Source organism: Phaethon aethereus (genome assembly GCF_964289735.1).
Source record: "Phaethon aethereus genome assembly, chromosome: 8".
Lineage (NCBI taxonomy): Eukaryota > Metazoa > Chordata > Aves > Phaethontiformes > Phaethontidae > Phaethon > Phaethon aethereus.
The window spans coordinates 32,190,212-32,207,988 of NC_138584.1; the positions used below are offsets into that span (position 1 = coordinate 32,190,212).

A 17,777-nucleotide genomic window follows, 5' to 3' on the forward strand; every position below is an offset into this window, starting at 1 on the left:
AGTGGATAATACTTATAATGAAGCAGTTACAAAATCCCCTTTTCTTGGTTTTGTTATCTATATTTCTGATCTCAAAAGCGCTCATCCTCTTGCAGTGTGCTGCCTTTAATCTCTAGGACTCCAGTGTGGTGCATTCTATAGCATTCGGAGGTTAAAGAGGGAGCCTAATCGTTTTCAAACCTTTTTCATCTACTGGTGCTGTAAACTGGTGGGTGGAAATATCGAAGAGCTTCAGTGCATAAATATGTAGCTCCCTTTTAGCTTTGAACATTGATTCACAAAGCAGTCATACTGTGCTACAGTAGGGGCATCTCTAAGTTGGAAAGAGTTGCTATTAGTGGATTACTAGTCTGTGTCCCTTTGGGAATCAATGATATTTCTAGTCCAGTCTTCAAAGTGTCACAAAAGAGTTTGGTTTAAAAGCAGCCACATGCAGCTGGAGAATTTGCCTGTTCCTGTACGATTAATGATCTTTTCAATACTGAATGTTTTCTCTGATTTGTTGCTGTTTATCCTCCTCTATTGATCTGTTTGTTTAAAAATGATCACTTGAAGTAATTTATATAAAACCACTTAAAACAATTGAGCTACTTGTGGGCAAACCAGATATTAACATTATTTTGCTGGTTGGCTATGTAAACTGTGCTTTTGCCTCTGTGCTGGAAAGAGCTGTGTTAATACAAAAACATGATGTAATGGAGTACTCTGGCACAATTTATTCATCTGGCTTTTCAGTGGGTCAGGAGGGACAAGAGAAGCTTGTCGTTCTGAGCCATGGCAAACTGCTGGATAAGCTTAGCTGTCTCGTGCAATTTCACACAGACTTTCTAACAAATGTTTAAGGTCTTAAAAAGCTAAAGGGTCAACATTTAGACTATGAGTTATTACTAAATCATAGTGATACCAATTTGTTATCGGCAACTGAAACTGGGGCTGCAAGTTTTTCATCTTTACCTGCTCAGTAATGTGGAACCTGAGTCCTCTCATGCTTCCTGGATCTTCTGGATTTTGTACAGTTCTGCCTCTGCTGGCATCAAGCAAAAAGTGGGAGGCATATTTGGTTTATTGCATACTTTGGGGAAACAGCTGTCGTGTTTCCAAGTGCTCTTATTATACACTCTTACTGCTATTGGATTGAATTAATTTCATTTATTATTGTTATGCTGTCTTCAGTGCAGTACTTTCCTGTGATGTTTTTTAAATGGATAGGATGGTGTATATCTTGTCTCACAAAATTTTCTATGTAGCTTTCATTGCAGTTTGCTAGTTAGACTATTCTATACAAACTTAGGCTCAAGATGTTAGAAATCCATATGCACGTTCAGCTTTCATTGTATACAGTGAAAAATTTTCATTCTGGTTTTGATGTTTGGGTGTTGAGTCGTATTTCCCAGCTATAGAAGAAATTAATTACGGGCATTCTGGTTGCTCTAATGGCATATCGTACTCGGTGTTCCCTTTCTAAAGTGCATCCTGCTATCAGTAGTGAGGTTGCATGGGATACAGTTGAATGTAATTTAGTGAAATCATGTAGCAAACTAAGGTACGATCCGGTTACTTGGAGCTATAAAAACAGTTGCTCAGACGAACAAGCACCGCCATTAGATTCAGAGCCTATTCTTTATGCCTGCTATGCGCCGCTATATGCATCATTATAGGAGCTGCCTGTATTTATGTGAGGTAATAGAATTTTATTGTGAGTTATAATTCAAAATCTTTTTAAAATTTAAGCCAAAATATTGATGAACTGTTATGTTTAACTATTTGTAGATGCACTAAGAAGATTGAGTTCTTGTTTTGTACTTAGAAGTTTGACTTTTATCAGTACCAGACAATTTTGTTGTTGAGTCTCTAATGAGAAATGGGTAAAACTTAATGTTTAGTTTTAAACCCTTGATTGATGTTCACACTGTCATGTTTATAATGATACACAAGTAGTTTGTCAACAAGTAAATGTGCGTGCACAATTGTATTTTCTTTTTTTGATGTTCAGTGTCGCTTCTTGTTCTGATTTCTTGCATAAAAAGCCTGTGTTCCAGAATTCAGCATTGTAATTAAGTGCTGTGTATATACACATATAGTGCAAGAGACAGTAGACTTTTCTTCTTGTGCGTAGAGGTTACAAAACATGTAACTATTTGTCTTTGAATCCATTAGAGAAAATATGGGGCTCCGCCTCCAATGAAATTGCCACCTCCTTATAGAGCACTTGAAAGACGGCATGCAGAGGAAGTTAACGTGGATGAAGAGGAGGATGAGGACGCTTGTGCAGAGAGTGAGTAGTGCCACAATCATTACGTCAGATTACATTTATGGAACACAATCAGACTGTGGTAAGTGTACCTGCCTGTGGTGGGTTGACCCTGGCTGGACCCCAGGTGCCCACCAAAGCCGCTCTGTCCCTGCCCTCCTCAGCTGGGCAGGGGAGAGAACATGTAATGAAAGGCTCGTGGGTTGAGATAAGGACAGGGAGAAATCAGTGACCAGTTACTGTCATGGGCAAAACAGATTCGACTTGGGGAAATTAACTTAATTAATTGCCAATCAAAATCAGAGCAGGGTAATGAGAACTAAACGCAAATCTTAAAACATCATCCCCTCCCCTCCCTTCTTCCTGGGCTTAACTTCACCCCGATTTCTCTCCCTCCTCCCACCCTGAGTAGTCCAGGGGGACGGGGAATGGGAGCTGTGGTCAGTTCCTCACACATGGTCTCTGCCACTCCTTCCCCCTCAGGGGGAGGCTCCTCACCCTCTGCCCTGCTCCAGCGTGGGGTCCCTCCCACGGGAGACAGTCCTCCACGGACTTCTCCAGCGTGAGTCCTTCCCACAGGCTGCAGTTCTTCACGAGCTGCTCCAGCCTGGGTCCCCCACGGGTGCCGTCCTTCAGGAACAGGCTGCTCCAGCCTGGGTCCCCCCACGGGTGCCGTCCTTCAGGAACAGGCTGCTCCAGCCTGGGTCCCCCCACGGGTGCCGTCCTTCAGGAACAGGCTGCTCCAGCCTGGGTCCCCCCATGGGTGCCGTCCTTCAGGAACAGGCTGCTCCAGCCTGGGTCCCCCCATGGGTGCCGTCCTTCAGGAACAGGCTGCTCCAGCCCAGCCCCCGCGGGGTCCCAGGTCCTGCCAGCAAACCTGCTCCAGCCGGGGCTCCTCTCTCTTCCCACGGGGTCACGGCCTCCTTCGGGCATCCCCCTGCCCCGGCGTGGGGCCCTCCCCTGGTGCAGGTGCAGATCTGCTCCCCCGTGGAGCTCCATGGCCACAGGGGCACAGCCGACCTCCCCGTGGGCTTCCCCAGGGGCTGCCAGGGACCCTCTGCTCCGGTGCCTGGAGCCTCTCCTGCCCCTCCTGCTGTGGGCTGCAGGGCTGTTCCTCTCACAGAATCACTAAGGTTGGAAAGGACCTTCAAGATCATCAAGTCCAACCATTAATCCAGTGCCACCATGTCCCCTAAACCATGTCCTGAAGCGCCACATCCACACGTTTTTTGAATACTTCCAGTGATGGTGACTCCACCACCTCCCTGGGCAGCCTGTTCCAATGCTTGACCACTCTCTTGGTGAAGAAACTTTTCCTAATATCCAGTCTAAATCTCCCCTGGCACGACTTGAGGCCATTTCCTCTCACATACGCTCACTCCTCTCTCCGACTGCTGTTGCCCAGCAATTTTTTTTTCCCCTTCTGTTCCCCCAGAGGCGCTGCCACCATCGCCGATGGGCTCGGCCTTGGCCAGCAGTGGGTCCATCTTGGAACTGGCTGGCACTGGCTCTGTCGGACAGAGGGACAGCTTCTCAGAGAAGCCACCCCTGTAGCCCCCCCCCACTACCAAAACCTTGCCACACAAACCCAATACACTGCCATTTATTGCTTGTATTGTGGGCGGTAGTGCTCAGTGTGTCAATAGCGTCTAATCCTCAAACTTGTTCTTACCAAGGGCTACCTGATTTGTATCTTAGATAGTCTCCTCTTCCCAGCCAGGCTCCTATGGCTCTTCATCTTCTGAAGGAAGGGCTCTGTTTATATTAAGTCTAAAAATGTCTAAGCAATGTCTAGAGGACTTGCTTTGGAAGTGATGTCAGCAGTGAAAGGCAGATGATGTGCTTTACTGTTGCCATTGCCGTGGTAGTTGAGCAGCCATAGGTTGGGAATCACCAGTATATAGTCCTTGTCCAGAAAAGCTTGCAGTTGATTTCAGAAAATGCTGTTCATGCAAAATAGTTTCCTTGAAAAAGAAAAATCTGCTGATCTATTATTTCAGTACTCTAGTAAAAAAAGGATTCCCCTTTTTTTGAAGCACTTTTTGTGGGAAAGGTTCTGCAATGGTCCAGTTCTGGGTTTTGCAATGAATTAGGACCTAAAGAGTAGGATGCAATACAACTTGAGAGCTGCCAGCAGCGTGACTTAGATTCCAGCATACTGCTTTGTTAATTGCAGCTTTGGATAAACAGAATATTATTATCCGTAGCTTATCTTCCTAATTACTTCATTGGAATACTGAAATTGCAGGTAGGAGTCATAAATTATTTTCTAAAATTAGTCACCTTTTATTTCTCTTCTCTTTATACTATCTTGTACTAAATCAGCATACATGTGGTGTTTTTGTTGAGGTTTGGTTTGGATTTTTTGCTACAGTGATTTTTTTTCTTATCATCTTTTGTACTGGAGGGGTTTTTGTTTGCCCTAGTAAGCCAAAGCAGAGAGATGCCTTTGTAGCTTTTGACCTTGAAGTGACCATGGCTCCCATTCAGAGTGGAAGCTCCTAACTCAGGGCCTGCTGGTGGGAAAGCTCTTCCAGCTGCTCTTGCTGATTTCCTTGGCTTCAATGGCATGCCATTGCCGAGATAATTAATGAGTTTGGCGGGTTTGTCACTTTTAGGGCTGCTTTGGTGGAGACGAAAAGGCCACAGAAGCAGGGTGTTCAGCTCTGCCTCTGTTGCTTTAAGGGAAAGCTGTGAGTTCTTGAACCAGCTGAGATTTTTCCAGAACTCCCCGTTACCGAGTTTGTCATCTCATCTGTTTGAAGTATGCGACATAGTTACCTCAAGAAGGTTTTTCAGCATCTTTGTGGGGAGTGGTGGTGAGGAGGAGCATTTGACTGCAGACTCTGTGGATGTTGAATTAAATATGTATCTTGAGCTTTCAAACCAACTCTGTAAAGCTCCAATTGTAGCAAACTGATTTCAGCTTGTTATTAAAGTTGTAATTCCCTGTTGAAGAATATATTTGATAAGTAGCTCAACACCTGAGTTACCTAATTAGGATATCCCTCAATCCGAGTGCTTGCTGGACCTAAGTTAATACTTTGCACAGAAATCATTTCTTATTGATGGGCTTGGTCATTCTTTAGCTATTCTGCCATCCCTAATGATATTGCCAGCTGAGTCTAATAGCTGAAAAGATAAAACTTCTTTTGATATTCAATTCATCAGTCCTACCAGATTTGTCAGCAGCAAGCCTATCTATTCAGATGAATCTCCTTCTCTCTACCCTTTTTACTGAAGTTGAATGTTTTGCAATAGCCATCCTTCCAATGAATCTTGGAAAACAAAGATACGCATTTTCCATTTTATTCTTCCCCACTTCATTCTGTTTCTTTAAAATAAAAAACAGGCTAAGGAAGCTTAAACTAAGTTTGTACCTCAACCCTTGAAGTAAAAAACATGTTAGAGAGATCTAACTGTACTTAATGATATTAACAATCTTGGCAGCTGTGGAATGGACTTTTACAGAGTGTCTTTCTGTGATCACTTGAAGAACAAAGTTTTCTCTGTGAATTCCAGTACAGTATTGTTTTTGTGAACTACTTGATGTGCATAACTTCTGTCCTGATTCCTGAGCACCTTTCCCAGAAATCTCAGCCCAGGCCAGTACTTGCCTTTTTAACATTGTCTGTTTGCATGTTCATATTGGTCTATTCCTTACCCACTTATTCTACTAATTCTACTGGTTTTGTAACCTTTAATAATTTTCTGAGCTTCAGTGAACAGGTGAAATGGGTTTATTGTCTACATTATTTAAAAGATAAAGTATCTTGAAAGCACGAAGTGGTGTCAGCTCAGATAAATTCATGTCATAGCCTCTTCTTTCATTTACTTCCTGTAGTTCTCAATCTCTGCCAATAGTGTGGAAGGCCTTAGCGGGCATTCTGAGGTGAGTCAGCTGTTAAATCTGTCTTCTGATTGTGCTCCTGATGAATTTTATTTTATTTTTTAGCATTCTTATTAATACAGCTGCAGTGTCACGAACCTGCTCATCAGTTTTGTTCATACTCCAGAAATACTTCACTTGTACCCCTTGACATTTTTTTTCCTTGCTCATCATTTCTTTTGTCTCCATGTCCTTCATCATTCCTCATATGGAAAATGAAAGCAAAGCATTGTTAGTCTTCTTGCCATACTTAGAAAATTTTTTCTTTCCTTTTTGTTCCATCCATACTGCCTCATAGTCTCTGTGTTTTGTCTGTTTTCCCCTTAAAGTGGCTGAATAACCGTTTGGTATTGATTTAATTTCCCCTGTGGGATCTAACTCCACTTGCCTTTTGGCAAGGCTCCCTTTTATTTCTGCTTTTCCAACACTGGAACTGTAGCTTTCATTGCTGAGTTGTTGGAACAAACAGTCATTTCTTGTAGATGTTCTCCCTTTTCTTTTCAAAGGTTGTTTTTGATCCAAATAGGGTGGATCATTATTGGGAATAGAACTACTAGGTAGCTCTTGCTTTAGAGAAACTCCAGACATCCTCCACGTTTTTGTGGTTTAAGAAGTTTAAAGAAGTTTTGGGCTTATTTTTTTTTTCAAACATATCTTCTTGCACTCAAGACCCTTAGTTTCAGACCTACTTCTCCTTCATATTTCAGTTTCATTTGAACCACCATTACTTCCAATATTGTTTTCTAAGTTCTTAGTTTTTTGCTAGACTTTGAAGGCAAGTTGAACATAGTGTTTCCTCTTGTTTTATTTCTCCTTCTAGTGATACTGTCAAATCTTTATCAGTATTCAACTCTAACCCTGTGTGATGTGTTTTTTGTTTCTCTGTGCTTTGACTTTGCTGTTTTAAGGTTTTCAGTTTATGCTTTAAAATAGTTTTGTAAAACTTGCAGCATGGGTATCCTGCTGCAAAAGGAGCCTTCAAAATGCTTCATCTTAGAAACCTGAAAATGTTACGACATGGGTTTGGATTTTTTCCTCCCCACACTAGAAACGCTTGTCCGTGGCAGAGGTTATTTTGGAGGAGGTCACTCTCCATTAAGAGGTTTTTTAGGCTTCCCAAACCTTAAAAACATCAGGTTTTGAATAAGATTTTGTTTTTTAATCAAAACAAGTAAAAGGAGGGGAGAGCATACAAAGGAGCTATTTGTACTTGCAAGCAGCTGTGCTACAGCCTGTGTCAATAGGCATTGGTGTGTTTTCCTTGAGTGGCGGATGGTTGTAGGTGTGCACTAAGAATCTGCTAATAGACTAATGTGCACCCTGTTGTGGCTTATTGCTATAATGAGGGGTTAGTAGTAAAAAGAAACAGAGGAAATGGATGGGCAGAGTAGTTGGTAATGGAATGTTTTGTAAGGTTTTCCTTGGCGCATTCATAACTGTACAATTTAGATATACTTTTGTGATTGAGTTGAAGCAATCATAGGAGATAGGAGAGACCTTAAAAACCATTATAAGAAAACTAAAAAGACAACTATTGAAAGAACGTGCAATCCTTAATTTCAACTGATATTATATTTTTTAGTAAAATCTTTTGTCTAGTTAGTTGACTGAGAATGATCTGGTTGGTTTCAAATAAGTTTAAAATAATAAAGATGGATAATAATAAAAAATTTGTGAAAGATGGCTAAGATAATGGACTAGATACTGCTGTGCTCAGACTTCCTGTCTGCAAGGGTATTTAACTGTATCTAATAAAGGGGATAATAATGTCCCCTTCCTTTTATTTTGTCTCTAGATAATGTAGAAATCAATGAAGTTGTAAGAAAGCTTAATGATTTATCTTCCTAAAATGCTTTTTGAGGAATGGTGGTTTTTCTACCAAAGCAAGAGATTTTAAAACTTCTCTAGTATTTTGACTCTGCATTTCCCATTGTGATAAATCTGTGGCTGCGTAGGAGGGGAGAGTCTGTGTGTGCTCCCATGTGTAGGTTGGTTCAGACAAACCCACGCTGCCTGTTGTGTAAGTTGAGTTGGGGATAAAAAGCGCTTGGGCGTGCGAGCAGAGTGCCCTCATCACGCCCAGGGTGGATAGCAGCTTCCATAGTGCCAATGATATCCGTACTCGCGTGAGAGGATGGTGGCTTCATTAAAAACAAAAGATGAAAAAAGGGAATAGAGTTTAGTTGAGACTTTGTAGAAGGTGTATGGTCAAGTATACGGGGTGTGCAAAAATATGACCTCAGGAAGTGTCTATGTACTGCTGCGGGCGAAGGTGGGAAAATGATCTTTGGCACTTTGGAAGAATGCCAGAATTATTAACAATGACTAAATGAAAACAAAACTACTGATAAATCAATAAAATTCTGAGGATCTGACTGTTTAGAGTCTGTTTTATGCAAAGCTGTGCTAAAACAGGAAAAGCAATTCTTGATGTTATTTTAATTTTGAGGGGGGACACACACCCAAAACCATTGATCTTCAGGTGAGGCAGCTTGTGTAGCCAAACACTGCCTCTCCAATAGATGTCACTGCAATCAACAGCAAATAGAGATGATGTTCAAAGAGTAAGATGTAGCTTGGAAAAATGCTTCAACCTTTACGAAAATAAAATACTGAAAAAATAGTAATTGCAATATTTCATTTTCTTAAAAGTAGCAACAAGTGTATTTAGTGCTGTGGATTTACAAAGATCATGCAAGAGTCAGGATTAGATGAATAGAGCAGTGACTTTCATTTTTTCAGCTCTGTGTTAATCTCTATTTAATATGTTTCTGTACTGCTAATCTTCTTTTCCCGTTTTTGTTCTGACCCATAATTAGCTAAAATATGTCAGTTTTGTAACCAGCCCTAATATCAGATCCAGGAGGGCTGTACATGCTGGGCAGACTCACAAGCTGTTGTGCCACATGAGGATAGATTATGATGTTGGTGTTATTGTTGTTTGAGGTTGTGGGTTAGTTTGGGTTTTTGTTATTGGGCTGGGTTTTTTTACTCTATTTGTGAATCACATGCACAGTTCTCATCATCTGATGAAGTATTGCAAAAGGAAATTACATTTTTGATGAATTAATAGTAAAATTGCAGCTGGGACTTCTTGTATTTTTTACTGTGTGCTTGTACATAATGCACTGAACAGATGGCTTTGTGTGTGCTGTGATACATATTCTCAAGAAAGGACAATGAACTTTGAAAATGAACAAATTAATAGTATTGACAAAATAACTGAGCATTTTGAGTTGTTTCAAATGTAGCATTTGGAAGAGAGAATTAGTAAGTACTCCCCAAAATAACTAAGTATGTGTATAGATCTAGAGAGTCATTTTCTTTGCTTTTTTTTTAATTACTAAATGAAGCATTTTGAGTCTTTTTAATGTTTCAGTTCAGCACTCATTGCAGCGAAACTAATATTGCTTGATTAGAGTTTCAGCAAAATACAAGTTATGATGAAGTTTGATTTTTTTTTTTTTTTTTAATTTATGCTTATAATGACAGATTGGTTTTGTTTTCTGACATTAAAAAAAAACAACAAAACCAAAACAACCAGACCCTATGCTATGAACACATATCAGTGTTGGGAAACTGCAGGATTTGCAGCATTGGAAAATTAATGAAGCCATTTGACTAAGAGAAATTCATTTTTAACCCCTGTAGCTTGCATATAAAGGATGCTTAGATAAATAAATGTCTGTTAACTGCTACTTTGCCATGCAGTGGATCATTAAGCATGATAGTACCTGCAGCTAACGGCGATATAAACAAACGTTTGAGGTGACTCGTGTTTGGGGATAGAGATGTCATTCGAATGCTGGCAGAGTAAGCCGGTGCGCACACAGCCGCCGTAGAGCATCAGTGGGTCAGATGTGGGAAACCAGAGATCTGCTTCTCCCTGCATACTTTCATAGGCAGCCTTCATCTGCTGGCAGATGTAACTGTTAGCTTGTGGCTAGCTTGAAATTAATATAATTGATGGCATCTCATAATAGAAACAGACAGACGGTTTGCCCTTAAGGAGAGAAAAATCTCAGAAAAATAGGCCCAAGGTCGTCAGAAGACAGACAAGCACTGAGTCTGTGTATGATGAGGATTTGAGCTGCTTACAGCATTGAATGCTTGTCAGGAATGCAGATATCTTGAAGTACATGCTGCTACAGCAATGGTACAAGGGGGTTTCCCAGGTAAGGATTCAGATCTCTCTCTATGTTGTGTTTGTTTCCAGCAAGTAATTTTAAGTATTTTTAGAGATAATTTAGAGCTAGTGAAGTACTGGAGATAAGAAAATAATAGCACAGATAATTATTTTTTTCTCAGTTTGAAGCATGGACATGTAGCATGATTGGGATATTGAATGCATTTAATATCTTTAAAATATTTTTGCCTGGTGTTTGTTTGTAAATCATTGTTTCTGTGTACATTGGTGTTCAAGGTTCTTATATACAAAACTGCCATAAGCACACAGTGCTTAAAGTGTAAGAATTCCTAGCATTAAATTTCTTGCTATATAGAATAATCTACGCTTCCATAACTGTTATTGTAATGTAGAGACAGATGGCTGAATTTTCTTCACTTTGCTTGTTAAGAATGTGTTAGGTAAATGTTTTTAGACTAAAATAAAAAGCTGCTGGGGAATCTAAACTGAATATTCAGCATTTTCATGGTATAAGGAGGCAAAACAAGAATAAAGCAATGTGATAGTAAACAAATGAGCTATTTGCAATGAAGGATAATCTAATCTTTAAATATTGCCTTAGATTGCAGTTGTTCTTAGGTATGATCTTTTCTTCCAACACAAGCCAGGTATCCAGAGAATAGCATTGCAATGCTAGGCATGAAATATACTGATTTGATGTTTTAAGGTTATTACATTGTCTAAGGCATGGTGCAGGTGGCTTACGTTGTTTGGGATCTTTGATCTTACTCGGGTGTTACAGATAAGTAATTTCATACAACTTACAGATTGAAGATAATTTCTGTGGTATAAATCTGCATACACAGGTATCACTGTACAAACTTGCTAAGAGAGAATAATACAAGTAGATTTTTATATTGCTCTCACTGAAGAACACTTAGTATCACTGCAATGACTTGCAACTAAAAAGATGTTAAAAGGATGTAAATATTTAAATAAATAAATGAAAGGCAAACATTAGCCCATAAAAGGCGTGTTTATAGTCTTTAATCTCTGATTTTTAGATAGGAAGGTACCTTTCATCATTACCATTGTAAATGATGTTGCTCCACTGCGCACACACGAAAAAAAAAATTAAAAGAAACTCTGCTGTGCATCGTGTCTTGTCCAGACTAGCACAGCATTGTTTTTACTTAGAATATAGAATAGATTATTTGCATAATAGCTCTGTTCCAAAATGGTCTGCTTGGTTTACACAGTATTTTTAAACAAGTATGTAGTGGAAGTAAGCCTCTAACAGAAGGGAAAGTAAAAGTGTTAAATGACAATAATTTTATTCTTTACAGATGTTACCTAGTTTTCCACAGTACTACAATAATTGAGACAGCTGTCCAGAATAACTTCTTTAAGTGTTTGAGAAAGTTGAAGTTATCTTTTGCTCCCCAGTCTTAACACTTGATTCTCCCTTATTCAGTGTAGTGGCTTAGGGGCTAGTCATCAGTTTACCTTCTGCTTTGAGCAGGTATGTTATTGCTCTTTATCAGGATAGCTGGCATTTAAAGAGCAATCCAGAACGTTTATCTGTAGGTATGCTAGCTATAGCGCACTATGACAGATGACTAAAAATTTGCTTTATGCCTTGTAGTGGCCACATGCACATCAAAAACCACTTGCAAGGTAATGACATTAGGAAGGACATCTATAAACACATATGCATGTAAATATAGATATGTGTCTGTGTATAGAAGAATGCTATCTGCATCAGATAAACGTCTCTCTTTTATCAGCAAATTCAAAATATTTTTGCCATATTGAAATTAGAAGAGATGTTGTGGCAAGCGGCTAAAGGGCAGGTAGTTCTTTCTGCTACCCCAGAAGTAATAATGAGCCTTTTATTATTAGTGTAGTGGTGGGCATGTCTGTTCACCTCATCAGCGCTTAGAGATCATGGCTTGTGCTTCTCCATCTCATCTTCCCAAAAAAGTTATTAGAGGAAGTGTTAAAGCATTGAGCTTTCGGGATCATCAAGGAAACAGCAAATTTCTGCTGCTGTGCAAAATGTGCAGGTGTGCGAGGCAGAGGTGGAGTGGAGGTCAGAGGAGCGTAGCCCTCCAAAGCCGAGGGCCCTGGGCTGTGCTGGCAGCCCTCTGCAGAGAGCTCTGTGCGTGGGCAGGGTCCGTAGCCATTGCACCCGTTCTGCACGGGCCCTCCGTGTGCTCCCCGAAGGCGAGGGATGAGCACCACCATTGAGACACCCGTTAATCCGGATTACCTCCGTGGATGGGGAAGTGTTTCCAGCAGGCAGATGGCACGCCGGATACCGCTGACGGGTGGCATCTTGGTGCTGTGCGCTCCCAGCTCTGCCCTTGCCCTGCCCACCGCCGGTGCTGTGGGAACCAGCTGCTGTCAGGGTCCACAGCTGTAATTCAAGATCCAGGAGCACAGTTGATGTTGGCATCATTTTCTGTTGTCATTTTGAGAAGGTAAGGGAGAAGGGGAGCAGAATGGAGTACTGGGGTGTTTGAATTAGAACGTGCAACAGGAGAATAGGACAGGTATGGGGGCTGTTTGGGGTCTTGGTCTGGGGGAGGGACAAGGCTGCAGTATGGAGGAGGACCCTACTCTTCTGCATGTCTTTGTGTGCAGACAGTCCAGCACAGAGCCAGGAGCCATTGCCCTCCCAACAGCAGTAGCTGAGTGAGCTGAATTCGGGAATTCCTGTTCAGGTGATGAGTGTATTACTGCCAGAGGACAGAGCTACAGGTGGATGATGTACGTTGTCCAAAGCCAGGAGGAGTAAACCTTGACTTCATCGTACTGTTTTGTGATTGTTCTGTAGATGCCAAATGCTTTTAACAGTTGTTTTGGAGTTTTTAAAAATGCTTTAGGTAGTTTCAGAGGTTTTTTGTATCCCTTAACTGAAAACCCAAGTGCATTAGTTATCACGTACATATAAATACCTATGTGTTTTGTCTGCTGTTTCAGATCTTTAAGCTTAAGTAGTATTTTTTGACCTGTGAATGTTAAACTTATGTAGTGTACTCAACCAGGTCCTCTATGAAGTGAGGTGGGAAGTCATCATTACCTTGGTGTGTGGTAGTATCACAAGATATTAAAGTTCTTATATCTGTAATGTGCTGTTACTTAGAGTTGAGCCACATACCTAAATTGGGAAGAATTTGGAGGGAAACGCCAGAGAGCTTGGAGGTACAAGGCATTTGTTTGTGTGTGCACATTCCTGTGGAGCTAGTTATGGCTCTTTTATGCTGTGTTTGTGAGAGCAGGGAGGGATTGCACCAGCCAAACGTTTCTTAAAGGTATTATGCTACCAAGTCTCCATCCCTCCAGGTGCTCTGGGAGTAAAGAGCAAGCAGCAGCATTTGCTGTACCTTAAAACAACAGCAAAATGTATCCTATACTACTATAGCGTGTAATGATCCTGAAATAGTTTGGTCTGGTAGAGCCATGACCGTTCTGTAACGCATTCATTGGGACCACTCAGCCGCAGCAGATCAGCGCGATGCCCATGCAAGGAGGAGGGACGAGATTCTCTTGGTTCTGGTCCCTCCTGCTCCACACGCCAGGCTCACCTGAGACTTCCACCTTCAAATCTGGACATTTTTCTGTGCTGAATTGTAAACCTTAATGCAAACTGTGTTCTGAACCAGAAACTATATTTGTTTCGAGTGTTCGGCAAAAAAATCTGTTCTAAACCTCATAAGATTTGGCTGTACTTTCCTCCATTTTGTAACTTGTTACTCTCTTTAGGGATGTGAGGGTTATTATTTGAGGGTTAACACAGTATCATTTTGTTGTGTATCATTAATGTATTTAAATAGACAATGCAGTAATTTTACAGCAAGAGGTCATTTCAGGATTGAGTTGTTACAAGAATAGAAGATGTGATTTTTGAAATACTGTTTTTCAAGGGAAGAAATCCATTAAGTGAACAGCCTGACACATAGTGAGGTATCACGGAAGGGCTGGGAGAAGAATGGAAGGGGAAAAAATGAGATGAGACTGGGATGTGATGGACGAGAGAGTAAGTAGAGCTGTATGCAAGGATGATCACGGGCAGTTTATGACCGAGGGCCGAGAAAGAGGTTAAAAGGGATTTTGTGAGGAATGGGGAGTTCAGCGAAGCCTTTCGGGGACAGAATGATGTCATCATTCTTTTGTGTGTGCAGCAGGCATATTGTGGCATTGTAAATGAGTAGGACTTGCACGGTGACACGCATCAGGGATAGTGCCGGCTTGGAAGGGCAGAGCGAGCGGGACCCGTGGCAGCTGCTGGCAGCGTGCGCGGATGGCTCTTGGCATCGGAGCAAACCAATGGGCTAACCCTTTCAGCGTCCCTGGACGCCTCTGCGTAGCAGCCAGTTGGTACATCTGGTCCAGCCCGTCCTCCCCGTCCCTTGATAGCCTTGTGTTGGCAGAGCTTCCCCTTTTCCTTTTCGGCTGATTTCAGTACTCTGATCGGAGAGACGCGGAAGAGACGTTTTGAGGAGAAGGCAGAGGTCCTGGTTGGGTGCTCTCTGCATTGACTCCAGCCAGGACTTGAGTGCAGAGTTGTGAAGAGTTTAATGAGTACTTCTGTGAGTACTGCAACTAATGAAGTTGGATTCCTACAGATTTGTGTCTCCCGTTTGACTGACTTGGGTGTCAAGGAAGGTGTGAGCTCTGATTTAAGCTTTTCCTGTGGCTGGAGCATTTCTAAGGGCTTTCTCTCATGTGAATTCTTTGACGCTTTAATAAAGTGTGATCTCACACTGAAGCCTTTCCCACAGTCAGAGTGTTTATCAGGTTTCTCTCCTCTGCACGGCTGCTTATTTTCATGAACCTTTTATAGCACCTTTGAGACCCGTAGTCCACCATCAGATTTGCTTCAAATTGCCCAGCAGGTTCAAAGGTTTTGGGGCAGGAGCTTGGATTGCACAGGGTATGACTGTATAAGCTTTGTTCCTATAGGAAAACAAAATAAAATTATTTACCATATTAGAATTAAATGTAATTTATATTAAGAGATTAAAATACAATTAACAAACAGTGGAGCATAACTCTCGGACTGCAGTTCGGAAGACCTGGCGTCTCTTCTGGCTTGGTTACTGTCTGTTGGATGTCTTGGTTAGCCATCTGTTGTAAGATACACAAAGCATCTTGAGCCTTCTGGAGCACCATGCCACAGTTTCTAGGGGTTACTTGGCCATTTCCGTTTAAAAATAAAACAAAATAAAAAGCAGGATCCATGGAATTCCAGCTTACCCAAAAGACAGTGTTTATTCCTGAGAAGCAAGTCATGGATGCATCTGAAGCATCCCTTTTTGAAGACTGAATTTAATAAGAGAAAAAAAATCATTGAATATCAACATAAAAGAATTACAGTAAATACTACCATACCACACTCTTAACTTTTCCCTCAAGCATTTGTTTTTTAACTTTCTCTTAGCTGATCTCCTCCTCCAGTCAGGGTGGAAAAAGTAAGTCTATTTAATGTAGTAAAGTTTATCCGTTTAGCTCTTCCTTTTGGATAAATCCTTGGAGATGCATTTCTTTTGCCAGAGGAGAAGAGAGTGTGCTTGACATATTGCAAGTCTCTGTTCACATACATCATCAATTTCCTGATGATAATTGTCTTCATTTAAAAAATGCCTAAAGCTTATTGCATTAATATCTTTATTTCATTAAATACCTTAAAGAGAAGCTATTTGTTACCTAATAGCATATTTTGATGCTAAAAAAAAAAAGTGTTAAAATACTCTGTTCACTTCTTTGTGATTTTATTTTTCTTCTGCAGAGAAATGAATGCCTTGCTTATCACCTCTTATTTGAAATATGGTATAAGTAAAGGTGGCTGACCCTAATTCTTATATTTTACTCTTTGTGGAAGAAAAAACAGGTCTGCCAGACTCTGTCCTTTGGAGAGATTAAAAACAATCAGAATAGAATTTCTGATACAAAACAATGTGTCATATTTAATCAAATCTGTCAAGTTTTATGATGTCATAAGTGCAGCATAAACCTGGTTAACTTCTGGAATAGACTCTCAAGACAGCTGATTAAGTAAGATGTATGGCTTATTTAGGGATAGTCTACAACTATTTTATGATTTCACAGGGATAGTAAATGGGGATTTTTGTGTGGGGAGGAATTGTTATCCATTCATCTGCCCAGATCCCCCTGCCTGACCTGATGGAAAAGGAAAATGGCAGTTGGCTGTGTAAATGCAAGAGTTGCTGTCTGACTGATGCTTTCAGTGGTAGAAAAATCTATGTTTGTATTAGCGCAGCGTACATACTTATTTTCTGTTTATACCGCATAGGACAATTTAAAATTATTCCAAGTAATAAACCCTTGCTTTCTCATTTTAAGAGGAGACATTTGAGCTAATTCTTTATTTGGGTGATGTCTTTCTCTTTTGGAATAATAGCATTAATCAAATGGTATGTTTTCAGCCTGGAAGTTTGCATTTTAGTTGTTCAACTAGACGAGAAGTGTTTGCTTTGTTGTCCTCCTCTAATGTTCTGCTATTTCTTGGCTGAAGCTCCACAGTATGAGACCATCTAACTGCAAGCCGAAAGCAGGAGCACCGTTTGCCTGTCTGTGCTCCCACCTTCCCCAGTGGTTTATGGTACTTCGGTGCTTGTTGCTCTTCCCTTCCTCAGCCTGTTCAACCCACTCAGCAGAAAACTGCTCCATCGTTAAAGAGGAACGGTTTTCTGATGGGTTGGTGACCTGCAGAGGCTCACAGAGGAGTCTGAGGAGCATGAGAGCTGGGCTAAACCCATGATCTAAAATTAGAGTGCTGTGCTGTGGGTCCCTTTCTTTCATCCTCTCCTCCATAAGGCAGGGAGAGGTCTTCTCTTCGGGATACAGCTTGAGCTAAGGCACCAGCTCAGCAGTGAAGTGCACAGGCTGAGTGCAAAGCAAGTGATGCGAAGGTGTGGGCTGTGCAAATGCTGCTCTGCACAACACTGTCTGATGGACCAGGCTGACGAGAAACCAAAGCACGTAAAGGGGAGCTGCAGTTTGCCCCTCCTGGAGCAGGAGGGGGACGTGGGGCTGTGTTAAACGTGGGAGTGCAGTGATGCACTGGCACTTGCTCTTGGCTGAGTGGTTTGGGAAAGGGATCCTGTGGATTAATGTTACCAGAGGTTGCCGGTAGTACTCTCTTAATCATGGGAGAGCCAAGCTGTGTATCAGACACCTCGTTTGGAGATGTGGGAGTAGGTCTCTGTCTTCTGACTTGCAGGTCTCTTTTGGACTTGAAGCTAACAGTTGCCCAGTGGTGGCTATACCGTTAGCTTGTGTATCTGCTTTACATGTAATACTGTGATTAATACATTAGACGTCATAAATGAAATATACATGTCATAGCTGAAGATATGGAAAGATATAGTAGAATAATTTTAAAGTGAAATTATAGGTATGTGTTTGTTTTGTTCTAAGGCACAGAAATTGGTAGTCTGCAGCATTACCAGTGACTGTGGTATTGTGTTGCAGTCATTTTTCAT

General features: G+C 41.2%; 1 protein-coding gene across 1 annotated transcript in view; it reads left to right on the forward strand.

The window, feature by feature from the left end:
- Positions 1–17,777, forward strand: part of PATJ (PATJ crumbs cell polarity complex component) — a gene marked incomplete at its 3' end in the record, with an annotated part of 149,747 nt that overhangs the window by 60,449 nt on the left and 71,521 nt on the right. Inside the window, exon 26 of the mRNA XM_082002835.1 lies at positions 2,158–2,275. Coding sequence (XP_081858961.1) covers positions 2,158–2,275 — 118 coding nt within the window. The remainder of the gene's footprint in view (positions 1–2,157; positions 2,276–17,777) is intronic.